Below are 17,538 nucleotides of genomic sequence, written 5' to 3'. Positions count from 1 at the left end.
CTTGCCTGCCACAAAGAGAAATTGCTCTTACCATCGAACTTGTTGATCTCTATCTTGATTGTTCCTGTTTTCTCCATCTTCAATTTTGCTCACCACCACTGCAATCTGCGTCCTTGTATCACCTTGCTCTGATACCACTTGTTGGATGGATGTCTGGCCAGGACACCACTTCCTAAGATCTTTTCAGTACCACGCGATGCAACAGGAAGAAAGAAGAAACAAAACAAAAGAAAAACAATCAAAATACGTGGATCAGCCACAAAAGGGCTCGCCTCCACGGGGCATGCAAACTTCACTATGAAAAAGAAATTTTACAAGAGGAGACCCCATCCTCAACCCTTGTACACCCAATTCTCTCTCACTAGAAGTTCCCTTCACAAAAGCTCTCTGTCTCTTGATGACCCCCCTGAACCCCTGAAGTGCCTGGCGACCGCTGTCCAGGAGCCTCCTGCTCCTTCTCTCTCAGCACTCTCGCCTCTCTCTCTTCTCGGATTCGTACGGGCTTCGTACGGTGCAAATCCGAACCACCTGCTTCCTCTATTCGTCACAGGACCCTTTTAAAGGGTTAAATAGGGTTTAAACCTAATTAGATTAGGTTTAAGACTCCTAAACAAGCCAAATCAACCTCCTGAACCGTCGGATCATCACCGGAAATCACTTGGGCCCTCCGATCGCGCTCCGGTCTACGAAATAGTATCGTGGACTGTGAGAAACGCGTGGAAAATGCCCATGTGGTCCACAGGCCCCGCCGTGGACCACCCGGTCCACGGTGGACTGGGGCAAAGGGGCCAGCAGGCCGCTGGGCCTGGGCCGGCCCGCACGCGGGCCTGGGCCGCACCTGTGCGCGCACCTGGGCCGCGCACCCGGCTAGGCCGCGCGCCCGCTTGGACCACGCACCAGATTGGGCCGTGCACCTGCTTGGGCCGCGGGCCTGGGTCGCGCGTCCCGCGCGCCGCCGCCTGCGGCCGCACCGCTGCCGCCCGCCGGCGGTCCTCCACCGCCTCGAATCTCGTGCCGACTTCAAAAGCTCGTATCTCCTCCATCCGAGCTCCGTTTCAGGTGATCTTGATCTCGTTGGACTCCGTTTTTCGCCGCGAGCCTTGCTGTGGACTCAATATGGGCTGAATCTCGAGGCGTCAAATCCTAACAATCAGTTAATACATACCTAGTAAAATATTCATTCATGTCTCAATACATACATTTAGATAAAGTGATATACAGTTTTCAAAATATAATACTCATCAGTACATAGTATATGACTAAATGATACACATTAGATGACTTACTGATATATATTATAAGTTTTTTTGATATACACCCAATAAGGATCTAATATACATCTATAGATAAATTGATATATAGTTTATCGAACTTAATATTCACTAATATGATCAATTGATACATATCTAGCAAAATATATACCTCTAGATAAAATGATACGTAGTTTTTATGAATTTTTAGATAAATAAAATTTAGAAAAGAAGAAAGATTTAGCAAAGAAAAAAAGAATTTGAGAAAAATCTCATGGATATAAGAGATAGCACGTGGGGTTTGGAAGAGGAGAAAGAGACTTGGAAGGAAGACCATAGGAGAAATGGCTTGATGAGGAAGTAATGGATGGAGAGACTTGATGAGAAAAAAAGAGAATATAGATAGTCACGAAGGATCTCTTTTAGGCATCCATTTTTTTTTATTATTTCAGTTATGAAACTAACAGACTCCGTTAATAAAAAAAAATCTAACCTTTATTTTAACTTGTAAGTTTTCTCTTTAAGATGCATAAAAAAAATTTTTCATGAAACTAGACTCAACCTATATGATTTTTGTTCCAAGTGGACGACATCAAGGATCTTCATGAAGCCTCCAATCTATTATATTATTATAAATAAGGTGCAATCCTAACATATGCCAATGCCTTTTTTAGCACGCGGATAATCGTATAAATAGATTATTGATATTTTTTTATTATAAATACTAAACAAAGTCAAATTTTTTGTTATAAATATTAATACAGTTCTTTATTTTAAATAATAAATAGGATTCTTATTAACATGGTTTTTATTTGGGATAATCTATTATACACATCTAAAGCAACCATATCATCAAAAAAAAAAAAAAAAGCTTTTGCTTTTAATAAATTTATAAAATCTTAACACCTTCTCTCTTAATAAACAAATCTCTTATAAAATATTATTTAGTGCTAATAGTTGGTTTTGATGTCAATAACAATCAATTTTCACATGTATCTTTTTTTTTTTACTCAATATTTTTAAAGTTTATTAATTTTATTGAAAAAATTATATAATTTAAAAAATAATATTTTATCAAGTCAAAGATGATTTTAAAAGTATTATTATTATTATTTAGAAACCAAATCAATAATGTATTTTACTGCAAATAATGATTGTTATTTACTTTTATAACTGGTCTAAGAGGAAGACAGACCAATAATGATCACTTATTAAGGATATCTGTTATAAGTATATATCATATTATCCATCCCTTTAATAACAAGTGAATATAAGTAATAGATAATGGAGTATCTTACAATTATTGATATTAAGTATCAATTATATAAATATAAATATTTAATATAAATATAACGGATGCTTAAAAATATTATCAAACTGAATTAGATAAGTATTATACTTATTTAAACAGATATCCCCATGTCAATTTATATATTTGATGAAAGTTTTTGCTCAGCCATCATTGTAGTTCTTTAATTTGACTATTGAATCCTTCTATTTATTATATTATTATATTATATTTTAAAATAGTTAGATAAAGGATAAAAAATTGGATGTATGGAGCCTATATTTTAATAAGTCTATAGTATATGAATTAAATAGTTTTTGTATCGTGTTATGCCTTAAAGTTTATAAATTTTCTCCTTCAAGCTCAACTTAAACAGCCCCTCCTACAAGCCCCCTCAGCCCAACTCGTCCTCAAGGCAGACATTTTTTAATGCTAAAGAATCTGCAACCATTCCTCCAAATCATAGGTATATAGGAACACAGCTTCAGGCCACCATGAACAAAAAGTTGTTCTACTCAAATCCTTGACAGTGATGGTCCATGTTCCTCCCTTAAATTCACCAAGAATAAACGAGGAACAAGGCAAGCGCATGCCCACGATAACAGGAGATTACTAAACAAGAAGGGAATTCACTTTTTTTTTTTGTTAAAAAAAAAAAAAAGTGCAGCTTAGAAGGCCTAGCATATAAAGACTGTTTGGATGAGCATTTTACGGGGAAAAAAATCCAGTCACTTTACACATACGATAGGAAAATCAACCAAATCTCTGCTACTTCTAAAACATTCGCAGTGTAGTGGGTTCGAGTAAGCTAGAGTCGTAACTTACCAATGGATTTTTGGACTGGCAAATCAACTGGTTAGCTGGTTAGCACAGTAATTGCAATCTTTGAGGCTCTTGAGAAGCAAAGAAGAAACTGCAAAGAGACGTGTGCGTGCACGCATACCAAAAAAAAAAAAACACCATTATTTCTAGCATATACCACAAGCTTGCAGCTGGCTTCTTCATAACATTTACATTGCGATAACGGCTTTCAATGGACCATGAGAGAATGGACACCCACAACTGCTTTTCAATCATCACCAGGCTATTGATTTAGAGTGATTCAATCCTTGCTCAAGAGACCAGCATCTCGATAACATTCAACACTATCGATAAGGCTCTCCTCAAGCCTCCTGCATTCCCATCCCAACATCTTTAACTTCTCTGAACTCACCAGGCTTCCTTCAACTCCCTCAACAAAACTGCCATCAAAATATTCAAGATCAAAGAACTTACTACAGACAACTAGTTGGTAATTCCTAAATGCATTTTGCATTGGGTTTTGCCAATTCTTTTTCCCCAAAAACAAAAAAGTAATTAGTTGGGAATGGAGGCTTACGTTTTAGAGTAATTATAGTTGGGATACATGCTCTTAAGCATGTCCACCAGGTCACGAAGTTTCACCGTGTGAGATGCACAAATGTAGCGTCCAGATGCTTCTGGCTTCTCATATACCAGAAGCAGTGCATCAACCACATCTCTGACATCCACAAAGCTCCAGCGTTTGTTCTCCACAGACTCACGAACTCCTGCAAAAAAGTATACAAAAATAGTGGAACAGCAAAACCCAGTATCTAATAAACGGCATACTTGAGCACTTTGTCAGTCATTCCTCGTGTAGATAAATAGTATCTAGCCTGAAACCGGATGTCGAAGTCATGGAAGCTACAAGCAAAGATTGATGTAGGTGGCAAGATCACAGAGGACCAGCAGGAACAGAGAAGACCAATGTTCCTAGTTCCTTTCTTTTTCTTTTTTTTATCAAAATACCAGGTTTTCTACACTTGGCTTACTGAAGCTAGTCATAGTGATAAATGGAGGCTGGCAAGTGATAACCGAACTTCTCCCTCTCTTTTTATTATTTTGGAGGTGTTTCCTTCGTTCTTCTAGAACATGCCCGCATAGATAGCATACAAAGAGGAAGAGATCCGTTGAACAGGGGAATTTATCTATGAATAACCCAGAATAATTTAAATTGGTTCTTTTCTGACCCATGTCAATCAATAAACCAAAATGAGATTTTTGGTGGAAACAGATGAAATAATGGTATAGCAATCTGAGATTCAACAGCCATAAAGGCATGTAGGCAAAAGTAGAGATGGGTGAGAAGAACTAATTATGTCAAGCATCATCATAGTTTTATCAGTGGAATTGAAGAGAACATGGCTCTTGGTCCATGTTTTGAACTCATCAGAGAATACATTGAATGAAAAAATTTTAAGACTACAAACTTAAGGGAATGAAAATTAGTTTCTGGTTGTACAAAAGATGAGAGTCCAGTAAGCATCAAACTTTTTGGATTGACATGCACCAGATCGAATCAAAACAAAGTGATGTTTTGACCAAAAGCAGAATGGTAAGAGAACATGTTTGATTAAAAGTATAAGAAATGGCTGTTATTGAAGATTTGTCCTTTGACAAGCTCTAAGAAAAGCAAATGCATGATGGTAGTGTCAGTAAATGACAAAAGTTTCACTACCACTGGATGGTATGAACATCAGAGGGTGGAATAAGGCTTGCATGTTCTTGGTTCATCATGGGATCAATGTATGACATTCTTTCAGATATATGCAACAAAATGATTTAGTAGTGTAATGGAAAAACAGACCTGTCAAAATATTGATGAGAAACAAGCTGCTTGAATTCACAGTGGGTTGCAACAATGGTCCAATAACCACAAATGGGCAGACAGTTACAACATCAAGTCCATGTTTCTCTGCATATTCCAGTGCCTCACTCTCTGCCAGTGTTTTTGAAAGGGAATACCAGCTCTGGCAACATTATGGAATGGAGACTATACTTAGTTCTAGGGAGCCAACAGACAAAATACTTTGATTTACCTTGTAAGACAACTAAAGTATTTACATCAAATAGTTAAACAATTCAAAGGAAATTAAGTTCTATTACATAAAGGGAATGAAACTCGATATATAAGCACAATATGTGGTCAGATTTACTTCATACCTTTCATGTGTGATGCAGACCTGCCATCTAGCAGGCATGTTGAGTATGCAGCATATAAATCTTGCAATCCATTTACCCAGAAGATCATATGGATAAAACTTAAATACATGGGCAAACTTTTAAAATCATCGTAGAGAGCTAATGTGCAAGAAAGTTGCCTTACAGCTATGTCTGTGAGAACATACTAGGTCAAAGCATGATAAAAAGGTAAAAGTGATATACCCTGTCAATGCTCCATCAAGTACAAAATAACATCTAACCATCACATGTCACACTTGTTTCTAAAAAACTACTTGTCTGCTTTATTGAGCCATAAGTACTTCCACAACAATGAACAGGCTTCTACTTCAAAAGCTTCAGATGGAGCACATGACACACTGTTAATTCCATTGCAGTCAGAACAGCTCAGATTTCCTTTGCTGGTCTTCCTGGGCTGTATCACGTCAAGACTTAAGCTTTGGAGCTATATAGGAATTAAAAGTTAGAAACTTTGGAGAAATCTGAAGTTTAAGCCCAACGAAGTTAGCTGAGTTTAAATGAAGGAAACACTTAAACTTCGTAATGGCTCTTCTCATCTTCTGCTTAGACATGCATAAAACATCAGTTAAGTCCTCGTAATTAGTTTTTATTTACAAATAATGTATAAGTTGAATGACCTAAAAACCCCTTCATTTTTTTGGTCTTTGCTAGTTTTAGTCATTTCACTGTCCTGTGTCCAAAGCACCTACTGTCTATAGGTATGTACATGTGCTTGTGTCTATGGGGATGAAGCTTATGAACTACTTAAATGCTCCATACTTTGTACCAGTCTAGGACTTTGAGGTGCGTGAGAATTTTGTGGCAATTTTTAAGGTTCTAGAGTTTTTCTATACTCTTGAACCATGAGTTCTTCACAAGTTAATTACAAATTTAACTACTTAAAGACAAGCATCCTTAAATCCATCTTTCACTGCAAAGGCAAAAAGGGGGGAAAAATATCCTTAACCAACTCACTTTTTTCTCTTAAATCTAGTGATGCATTAGTGAATTGCTATCTTTCATGTTCATAACATAAACAGGTAGCATGCTTCATATTTCTGAGACGCTTTTCAACTTATCATACTATCAACGGGTCGAGTGAGGCATGTGAATACTCCTTAGTCAAATTTTTAGGAGACTCCATGGCCGTAGAAGGAGAAATCGCTCTCCCAATGACCGTTCAAATGGAGCCATGACAATGAACTAAGCACTTGACATTCCTTGTCATCCGAGTGCCTTCTACTTATGATATGATACTCAGATGATCCAGACTCAATGCATTCTGAACAATCATCTCCATATACCATATGATAGTCAAATTTTCGACTCGGTGCGGAGTCGGAGAAATCCAAAGGGGCCAAATGCTCTCTCGACAATGCTTCACGATCAAAGGCAAGAAGCCGATGGTGTAATACATAAAAGAAAGCCATCCACCACCTCATGATGGAAAACTTATACTTCATATATCAAACTATGCATATGGACACAGTGTACTATGTATTTTACTGAGATTAGCTCCCTCTTGCGACAAAAACAAAGTGGGACAGATAAGAAAATAGGCATAAGAAACTTCCTGCTAAAATCATTCCAAACTAAGAATCAAATCAACTTCCTCCAGAGTTCTAGCCATGTCAGACTATAACCTGAAATATACGAATTTTCAAAGAATATTGCCATTTAAGGTTGATCCCCATATTGAGGCCCATACTCGTACATAATAAACAGAAAGAAATTAGGAGTCTTGTAGTAGACTTAGATGGACACTTGCACTCTGTTTGGTCTTTTCCCTTCATTCCTCATTAGAAAAAAAAAAAGCCACTTCAATGCCTCCTATTGCAACATGACATAGCCTTTTGCACCTAGAAAGGTAGCTAGCTATTTCATCTCATGTGTTAGCAGGAATCCATATCATCTTACATGCCAACAGAATTTAAATGGACTTCAAAATCGAATAGAAAAGAAAGAAAATATGAAATAACCAGAAGCCAACAAATTGACCAAAAATGAAGAGATCTGTTCATAATAACCAATGTGATTCAAGCGTACAACAGTAAGCTTCTGATATCACTAACTGATCTTGCAAAAAAGTGCAATTTATGCGACTCCAAGATCTTGATGATGTAGCATATACATATGTTTTATGTCAATCACCTCTGTTATCCTGCAGTACTCCTTGTCCGACCAGCAACTCTCATCCTTCATTTTGTCCTCAGGCCAATTTGGAATCATCGTGATGGCAGCACCTGATGACACCACAACCACTCGTTTAACTTTTGCCTCACGGCATGCCTTGAGCACATTTAGAGTGCCTGTTACAGCAGGAGTAATTACTTCTACCTGCAAAGTAGTAACGTTTGCATAAGATGGGGAAAAAGAATGCATACTACATGCCCAGTTCTTTCCTGATGGCATAGGAACGCCAAACATATGAAAAGGTCTAAATATAAACATCATTGCCTTCCCCTTACAGGTGCATCTATATATCATGGAAGACAGCTGATTAGAAGAGATCATAATCTACAGAAAACATAATCCTCATCATTTAATATTTCTATACCTTTAAACCTTTTCCATTTAATCGTAAGCCTTGATGAGTAACCAAGTCATACAAGTGCACCAACATTGTCTTATTGTCATATGAACAAAAAACAGGTACATGATATCCAACACTTACACAACATAGGCCATGATCATAATAAATATAAGATTACTCACAATATACTCTCGAGCATTTCGTACCTAATGATGTCAAAGCATCCTAAAAGGTAAAAGAGCTGCTTGGGAATCTTGCCTCTGGGTTGGGCACTTTGGCTGCAGGAACAGGACTAGCAACGTGGAATACTCCTTCACATCCAGCAATAGCTGATGTTATAGCATGGTAGTCAAGCAAATCTGCCTTAAAGAGTTGCAAGTTTTCGGAGGCGTTCTCCAACTTCTTCAAATGAGCATTCTTTTCATCACCTGATGCCAAATTTAGCAGGTTTCAGAACACGTTATGAATTAGATTAAACGAGATAAGATGCAAACTTTGGTTCTTGCATTCAAAACTACAGAGATAAGAATAAAGATTCAATCTTCCAGCCACTGAAAAATCACGAATCAAAAGCTCAGTTTCTACGTGCAGTAGGATCCCTAAGATCTGAAAGCCACGGGTTTTAAAGAGGACATTTCTAAGGTTGAGTTCTAATTCAAGAAAACAACGAAATAGTCAAGAAATCAGCTACATTAAGCAAAATAATCATCAATAAACTCACATGCAAGCATTAACACAATCTCATCCAAGACGTTAACTTTGGCCTTTCGCTTCCAAATAGATGCAGCGAATGATATGGCCAATTCAGAAATTTCTCATGTCTGTTAACAATTGGTCTCAAATCCTTGTATGCTCGCGCGAATATACTAATAAAAGTCTAAATAACTTGGACTGTAAGATTACCTAAAGTTCCGATATAGGTTAAAAAAATAATTGCCTTTGGTTTAATTTTGAACAAAAAAAAAAAAAAAAAAGAAGACTCACATGCCAAAATTCGATCTTTTTGTACATGATAATGCAGGAAAAGGCGTATACCCGTGGTACCGGAGTACCAACGACAGTCCAATTAGGGAAGAAGAAAGAACCCACCAAAAAATACCCTTAGCTCTACTGTTTCAATGGATTCCAAGAACGACATCACGACAAAAAACCAACAAAACCACAGAAAAGAATGATAAGAGCCAAGAAAAACAGCACCAAAGTCCGCAAAGATGGAAGAAAGCAAGGAAAACAGCACAAAGAAGGGGAAAGGAGGGAGTACTTGGATCTCTAACGGTTCCATGAAGTATGAAGCCCTTTTTGAGAAGTACCTTCACCAGCCATGAGGCTATGAACCCTCCCGCTCCGGTCACGCATACCCTCCTCTTCTCTCCAAGCTTCTCCATTCCTCTCTCCTGCTCTCTCTCTCCCACAAGAGAAGAATTTATCATTAGTGACGCCGTGGTTGCCTCGGTTCTCTCTGGGTAGTTGTATAGCGGTTAAGTAAAGCGCCGAGCGGGATCGGGAGACCCAAGAGGACGACATCAGGAAGCTCCATGCTCTCTGACGCAACGGCTTCTGTCATCCCACTAATAAAAGCCTATCTTCCAATAAATAACTGGTTTTGAGTCCGCACTTTGTGCGCGGATTCTAGATTGTGTCATTGATTATTTTTAAAAATAATTAATTTAAAATTAATAAATTAATATAATAAAATAATATTTATCTAAATTTCAGATATCAATATATATTATCTATTATATATATAAATTAATTTTAATTATAAAAAAATAATATTATATTTTTATCATATCATTTGATTCGTATATATAAATTTCACTTCAATCATTTAATATTATAATATTTTTTATTTAATTTAATAATATTTTATTGATTTTTTTGATCTACGTGGCATTCATACAATAAGCAGGTACTTACGTGAATAATTTAACTTGTTTACATATTTTTTTTCAATTTATATATATATATATATATAATATTATTAATTAATATTAATAAAAAATAATTTTAAAAATTTAATAATTATTTTATACTATTTAAGATGGATCCATTTCTCTCCCTCCCATTCTTTCCTTGTTAGAAACCATTCAATGAAAACTGTCTTTAATGCTATTAATTATGCAATTAAAAGATTAACCATCAAATAAAAACCATCTTAAATACCATTAATTATGCAATCAAGAGATTTCTGGTTTAACAAAAAAATGTGGCTGATGGAGGCTTTGGCTCTACCAAAGAGAGCCCCTATTTTAATATATACTAGTGTATAACCCACAAAAATTACAATATGCAGGATTTTTTTTTTGATTTAAAAAATATATCAACCTCAAGTAATATTTTTTATTAATTATATATTTTATTTTAAATATAATATATATTTTATTAATAAATATATAATAATAAAAAATATCAAACTCAAGTAGTGAATATTATCAAACTCGGACATATCTTATGAAAATCTAGTAGCCCAGATTACATGAAGCCTTCTCTTAAACCGTTTGGGGGCATTTGGTATGGATGATTCATCCAAAATAAAGGATGATGTGGATGGAGATGATAAGATCATCATATTTGGTTGCATCACTATGATGATTGTATATGACAGTGATTTCAAATTACTTTCACTTCTCAAATTCTTCCAATCCAGTAATGAGATACTCATCCTTGAGATCAAAAATCCAAGATCATCCTCAAGTAATAATTTTAGATTAAAATATAAAGACAAAAATATCTCTTGATCTAACAAAAAAATAGTACATCAATATATCATTAATATATTATATTAATATTGTATGTACGATATTATATTATATTTGATATTATATATAATATTATAATATGTTATTAGTCATATTATTTATCATATTAAGATTATAATAACTTTAAATTAGAGTAAAAATATCTTATTATATTTTATATTTATATAACAAAAAATATTTAATATATTACTTCTATTTACCTTTTTTTCTAATCAATATAAATATTCATATTAATAAATAATATATTATAAGTGTAAATAAAAATATTAATTCTATAATAATAGTTAATATATTTTTATATGATTAATAATTTATAGTACTAGTAAATATATTTTTATAAAATTTATTAATTATTAATATATTAATAAATATAATAATATTTTATTGATAACATATTATATATGATTAATAAATATATTTTTTATGAAATATATTATGGATAATTTTGGTATTATATAATTATTGATTTTAATTTTCATAGAATACCAAATATATTGTTCGTGGATATCCGAGGATCTTTAATCACTGAATCATGGCCTACCATATGTCATGATCTTAGATCACTGGTGATTAGATCATCATAGGATTTAGATCACCACGATGATTCCACTTGGATCACCAAATATTATCTTCGTTTCTTTCTATTTTTTCTTTAATCATTTTTAAACATCCCTATCTTTCCTTCCTCTTCTCCCATGATCCTGTTCTCTCACACCTCCCAATTCTTCTGATGGCCAAACCAACGATGCTACTCGTTGAAAGGATCTTCCTCTATCGGGTCACTACTACCACCAATGGCAGCAATATTTTCGAGCTCCAAATGAAACAGAGATATATTAGCATACAGGACTTGATCGTGAAGATATTTTTAATGGCCACATTCCCATCTCTTATAGGAGAAGGCGATGATGGGAGGCAGCCTTGTCAGATCCCGATAAAAAATCGACTAGTAAAGCAATCGATGCAAGTACATCTTACCAATGGTTCGTAAGAGAATCTAAAGATTAGAAATTAAATTTTTTTTCCTATATTAGAATTTTGGAGGCGATCAACTAAAGGAGGAGGAGAGGGGAGGGGAAAGAAAGAGGAATTTGTAAAAACATAAGAAAGATAAAGAGCCGTGATTATTCCCATAATATCACATTTGCATATATGCCATTAAAGCCAAAATATTTCTACATTAAATTAAAGAACTATTTATTAAATATATATCTAAAAAATATTTTCATGCATATGTAGTAGATGTACTATTTATAAATATGGCAAAGGGTCATATCACATTTGCATTTACATGTATTAAATATGTTTCCAGGAAAAAATTTCATATATACAGATATACTATTCATAAACATGGTAGAAAGAGGGCTCCATAATTGAAGCAGCTTTAGCACAAGACAACTTTAGCATGAACATTTGTGCTGCTTTAAATCTACGACGAAGGAAGAAATATTATTAATTATTTTAAATGATTTTTAATATAAAAAATACTTGCGAAGAAGGCTTTTTGGACTCTTTTTAAATTTATTCTCAATTAAAGACTGTGAGACTTTTCCAACAACCTCGATTTAATGGTGAAAATTTGATAATAGATATAGTTTTGTCAGTCTGATCATAATCAGACGATATCGAACTTGAGAAAAATCACATTGGGAAAAGGCTCGAGAGTTCTTATGTGGTAAATCAAAAGATGGGAAAAAACTTAGGAGTGTGGGTTCACTTAGTTGATGATCATGATCATGTGTAATTTTAAAGTAAAAGAAGTAGTAAATAAATAAATTTAGATAGAATCTCAATTTTTTCTGGTGCCTTCGTGTAGCACGTGGATAATCATATTAATAATATTATTAACATAATTCTTTATTTTAAACAATAAATAAATTTGAGATTTTTATTTTAAATTACATTCATGACACTATTAATATAATGCTTTATTTTGAACGATTCATATAATATGATAGTTTATTTTGAATAATCTGTTAGACATATCTAAAATGACTAGATTATCGAAAAAAGCTTTTACTTTACATAAGCTTAGAAAATCTTAAAACCTTCCACCTTGATACATGAATTTATTTGTTAAAAATTAAATAAATATCCCATAAAATATTATTTAGTGTTTATAGTTGGCTTTGATGTCAATAGCAATTAATATTTTCACTTGCATCATTTTTTTACTAAATATTTTTTTAAAGTTCATCAATTTTTCTTTAAAAAGTTATTATTTGAGAAATGATATTTTCATCAAATGAAAGGTGATTTTAAAAGTATTATCACTATTTTTTGTTTTTAGATACCAAATTAATAATATATTTTGTATCAAATAATGATTGTTATTTACTCCTATAGCTGGTGCAAGAGGATGATGGATCTATAACGATTACTTATCAATAGATATTTATTATAAGTAAATATTATATTATCCATCCCCTAAATAACAATTGGGTATAAGTAAGATGAACACTGACATAATTTCAATAGTTCTCAAGGCAGTACCATGAAATATGCCCTTGAGAACATCTAAAAATTAAAAAAATAAACAAAACTGCCAAACATATAGTTGACTAATGGTCTTTGTTTAGAAGACTGGCATCTATACAATACTCGAAACTATCCATAAAACTCTCCCTAAGTGTCTTGCACTTCCATCATCATGGCATTCCTTAGTGCTGTTGCTTCTGCTATTAAAGCCGATGCTGCATGTACTAGAGCAAAATGTGGGTGTCCATCAGGATCACAAGTAACAATTCCAATTCCCTGCCATCCTATCAACTAAGGACATATTTGGTTATGGAGAATTAGATCCTAGAATGAGAATGAGAATTGATGACCGTCATTCCAACTATTTAGCCGGAAAAGTCTCATTCTCATTCCAATTCTAAGAGGAAATGAGAATGCATTAATTTTTAAAAATCTAATTCTGACTCTTTTAAAAATTCAAATTCTATTTCAATTTCAATTCCAATCACAAACCAAATATATTTGAGAATATGGTTATTCTGATTCTTATTCCAATCCATTTCAATTTTATTTCTAATTGTGAACCAAATATATCTTGAAAGAAAAGACATATCAAATTAAGTTTAACCATAAGAGGTGTCCATGAGACCCCGTCGGCCACTGGCTTGGAAGGCTAGGGATGATAATAAACTTTTGCCATGGCTAAAGCCTACCAAATGTTGCCTTGAGAAGGAGATATAGGACCATTAAATGCCAACCTATTCTGAGGCTTCCCCCACAAAGCAATGCCCATAAGAGCCATGTCCTGATAAGGGAGAAATTATTAGGTGATGCGTGTCGTCAGGGCATTAAAAATAAATCTAATTCTAATTTACTACGTAGCTAGAGTGAATCAGAATCATTTCACAGGGATCTTAGACAATTATTTATAATTAATAAAAGAAAGAGAAGATTGATTTTAATTAATTATTAAAAAAATAATAATTTAAGTTTAATTTACAAAAAAAAATTGAATAGGAAAGAAACCTCGAAAATTCAGAATCTATCATGTAAAACAAATTCTATTTTCTTTTACTTTTATGTCGCAATGATGAGATTTGTAATTAAGAAGCAGCATAATTTATCTCGGATAGGTACGAACCGTATCCTTGGATTATGGCTCGTCCGTCCAGAGTATAGATTACCTTAACTCAACTACCAGTTAGAAACTCGAACTTGAATGTAATGATCTATCTTTCTTAGCGTGTACCGTATCTGTAGATCACGGCATGTCTGTGAAAAGTATAAGTCATACACGCCGAATCCAAACCTCTAAAGAAATAAGAAAGAATATCAAATGAGCATGAAGCATAAAATAATTCTTTATTTCATTGCATAGAGAATAAATACAAGATAAAGAAAATAAATCTGTGTTGCAGGCTTCATCGTCTTTTCGAGTTGGAGGAGTCTAGCCTTCCATGGAACTCTTGCGCACTGACATCCTGGGGTTGAGCAGATGGATTGTTTGGAAGGTTAGAGATGGAAGAGGGGTGGGGGTGCTCGTATGTGATGGATGGTGAAAGCTTTTGGATGTTTGGAGGGTTAGGCTAGATAAAATATGAAATGAGAATGATGGGAGAAGAGATGAAGAATGGCGGTGTCTAGCATGTCCCCCCCTTTTCGTTCCTATGGTTTCTCTTTAAATAAAAATCCAAGCCGCATCCGTATCGCGTCAAAACTTTCACACTGCATTCTCGCATCTGTTCTGCAGTTCGCGCGTTGGTTTCGCATTCCAGGTATGTCCGTTTTGCGTTCTGCGTGAGTTTATGCATTGCACGGCTCCCTTTCTCCATATTTATTTGAATGCTTGCAGTGTCCGATCAGTGTCCAAATATTTTCGTGTGAAGAAGCCATATAGCTTTTGTTGGTACAGCATGGACCACGTGGAGAAAAACTAGAAGCCAATTAAATGCTTTGTTTGGAACTAGCTCACACACTCACTTTACTCCTCCTTAAGCATAAATATACCATGGGCTTTCTCATTAATGTTATGGTTTTCACTGAAGCTAGCTTCAAGCCTTGAACGGCATGCACCTATGTTACTTTGGCGGAGCTTTGGTATTGAGTTTGACTATTTGGACATATTTGGATCTTCATTAATTTTCTGTAAAATAGCATCAATTCTCAACTAATTAATTTAATTCATGATATTTAAGGTCTCTAATATATAATTTTCATGTTTATCACACCTCCCAGCTTAGCTTTTGCTCGTTCTCGAGTAAAATAGAAAAATCAGTAATGGGTACCGACTTGTCTTTGAATTAAAGTTATATTAGGTAGTTCTAAGTCATTGATACCCGACTAGACAATCAAAGAAGTATTTCATTGGATTATTAATTTTACCATTCAGTGGTTGAGTGAAGTCCATAAAAATTCTTAGAGATTTCTTTTACCGACTCTCAACTCTATTCTTTAAATTCTCTAACTTGATGTGAGTTGAGTCTATGTCTTTTTTATAATTCAGTCCCCTTTATATCTTCTATCTCTTTTTTTTTAAAAAAAAAAAATTTTCTTGCGACCCTTGTAGCAAGTTTTCAGCCATGACTCCCAAACCAGTTGGCTTAGACATTAGGTGTAGAATACCCCTCGGGCTTACTGACTTGAGTCCAAAAAAAGATATAATTTTATATCCATTTCTTGCATCCTCATCTTTTGACGCGAACCACAATGCTTATTAGACGAAGGGCCCGGTTACTCATGAACAATGCTAAAACTTTCTTTTTTTTTTTTTTTTAATATGAAGCAAATACTAAGAGGAATTTTGTATACTTCGACCTTTCCACTCAACTCTCATGAAGCAGGATTTTCATTGAGATCATAAGAAGAGGTTTTAGAATCACTCCAAAATTATTCTGATCTAAACCCTATCATTTATTGAGTTTCTTTAATAATTTATCCCTCAATATCTCTAAAATTATCTAAACTGTAATCATTCATCAATTAGAACACCTGATTTACTTCAAATTAAGACAAATTTGGTACACAAAACTGATTATAGTCATACTTGAGGACTTGATTAATTTAATTATTCTCTCCCCCAACTTTATTTCCATTGCCCCAATGGATGAAGAAAATAACAAAGTAGAATAGAGAAAGAAATTACAAGGAAAGATACCACCTGATATGATGTGCTCGTTCATTGTTAGGTGGGGGATTCTTCCTTTGTGGGCGTGATTAGTTCATGACTCCGTCTGGGCTTTGGATGAGATGCTCCCCCAACTTGGTGATTGCCTTTCTTGGATTTTTCTATGAAAAGAAAAGAAGCTAGATAATTAAAAAAAATGTATAAACTGGGTTGCCTCCCAGGAGCGCTAAGTTTAAAGTCTTCAGCCAGACTGAACTGAGTATCATGGCGGTACTAGATCCATTAGATCAACAGATTCAATTAATTCTCCATCGCTAATTCCATTTATGTAAAGTTTCAATCGTTGACCGTTTACTTTAAAGGTGTTCTCTTGTTTAGGATCTCTGAGTTCTACGACTCTATAGAAAAATACTTGAGTTAATGAAAGTCCGTTCCAACATGAACGAAGTTTACCAGAAAAAAATCGCAACCTAGAATTGAAGAGCCAAACTTTTTGATTGGGCTCGAACTTTTTTATGCAATGAATTTATCGTGGTACGCTTTAGTTCGAGCCTTAAAATTCTGACACTCTCTCGTACGCTTCATTGCGTAGCTCTTCAAGTTCATTTAGTTGAAGTCTCCTATTGGAATCCATATTTTTCATATCAAAGTTAAATTACCGTATGGCCCAAAATGCACGATATTCCAATTCCACCGGTAGATGACAAGCTTTATCGAATACAAGTCGATAAGGAGACATTCCTATGGGTGTTTTAAAAGTATACGGTAAGCCTATAATGTATCATCTAAGCGTCTGACCAGTCTTTTCTATCGGGTCTTACCATTTTTTCAAGAATATGCTTGATCTCCCTGTTGGACACCTCAACTTGGCCACTTGTTTGGGGTGATTGTTGGGAGTGTCCCAAGCCAATCGTCAGCCTGTTGACGGTTGTGCTCCTTTTATATTAGTACATGAATTATAAATAAATAAAAATTATTTTGATATTTTTCATCACAAATGTTTCATCTTCTAATGAACTCCTGTGTTGTGGTGAAGTCCTTAGGACTATTTAGACTCGACAAAGGAGGATTTGTCGCTTAGTCCTTAAAACTTGTTCGCGACCAAA

The 17,538-nt window shown here is 34.5% G+C and overlaps 1 protein-coding gene across 2 annotated transcripts in view; it reads right to left on the bottom strand.

Annotated features, from left to right (window-relative positions):
* Nucleotides 1–3,478: 3,478 nt before the first annotated feature.
* The window catches only part of LOC105039426 (cinnamoyl-CoA reductase 1), a 53,156-nt gene continuing 39,096 nt past the window's right edge, over nucleotides 3,479–17,538 (bottom strand). The window contains exons 1-6 of one of the 2 annotated variants that reach the window (XM_010915559.4): nucleotides 9,354–9,636; nucleotides 8,351–8,520; nucleotides 7,711–7,896; nucleotides 5,186–5,348; nucleotides 3,917–4,106; nucleotides 3,479–3,779 (exon numbers count right to left, since the gene is read on the bottom strand). In XM_010915559.4, the coding sequence (XP_010913861.1) occupies nucleotides 3,641–3,779; nucleotides 3,917–4,106; nucleotides 5,186–5,348; nucleotides 7,711–7,896; nucleotides 8,351–8,520; nucleotides 9,354–9,522 (1,017 nt within the window). In that variant the 5' untranslated portion in view covers nucleotides 9,523–9,636 and the 3' untranslated portion in view covers nucleotides 3,479–3,640. Of the gene's footprint in view, nucleotides 3,780–3,916; nucleotides 4,107–5,185; nucleotides 5,349–7,710; nucleotides 7,897–8,350; nucleotides 8,521–9,353; nucleotides 9,637–17,538 lie in introns of those variants that run through there. The other variant, XM_073246187.1, reaches the window with a different exon arrangement.

This window comes from Elaeis guineensis, chromosome 1 (assembly GCF_000442705.2).
Source record: "Elaeis guineensis isolate ETL-2024a chromosome 1, EG11, whole genome shotgun sequence".
Lineage (NCBI taxonomy): Eukaryota > Viridiplantae > Streptophyta > Magnoliopsida > Arecales > Arecaceae > Elaeis > Elaeis guineensis.
This window is presented reverse-complemented; position numbering and strand designations above follow the sequence as displayed.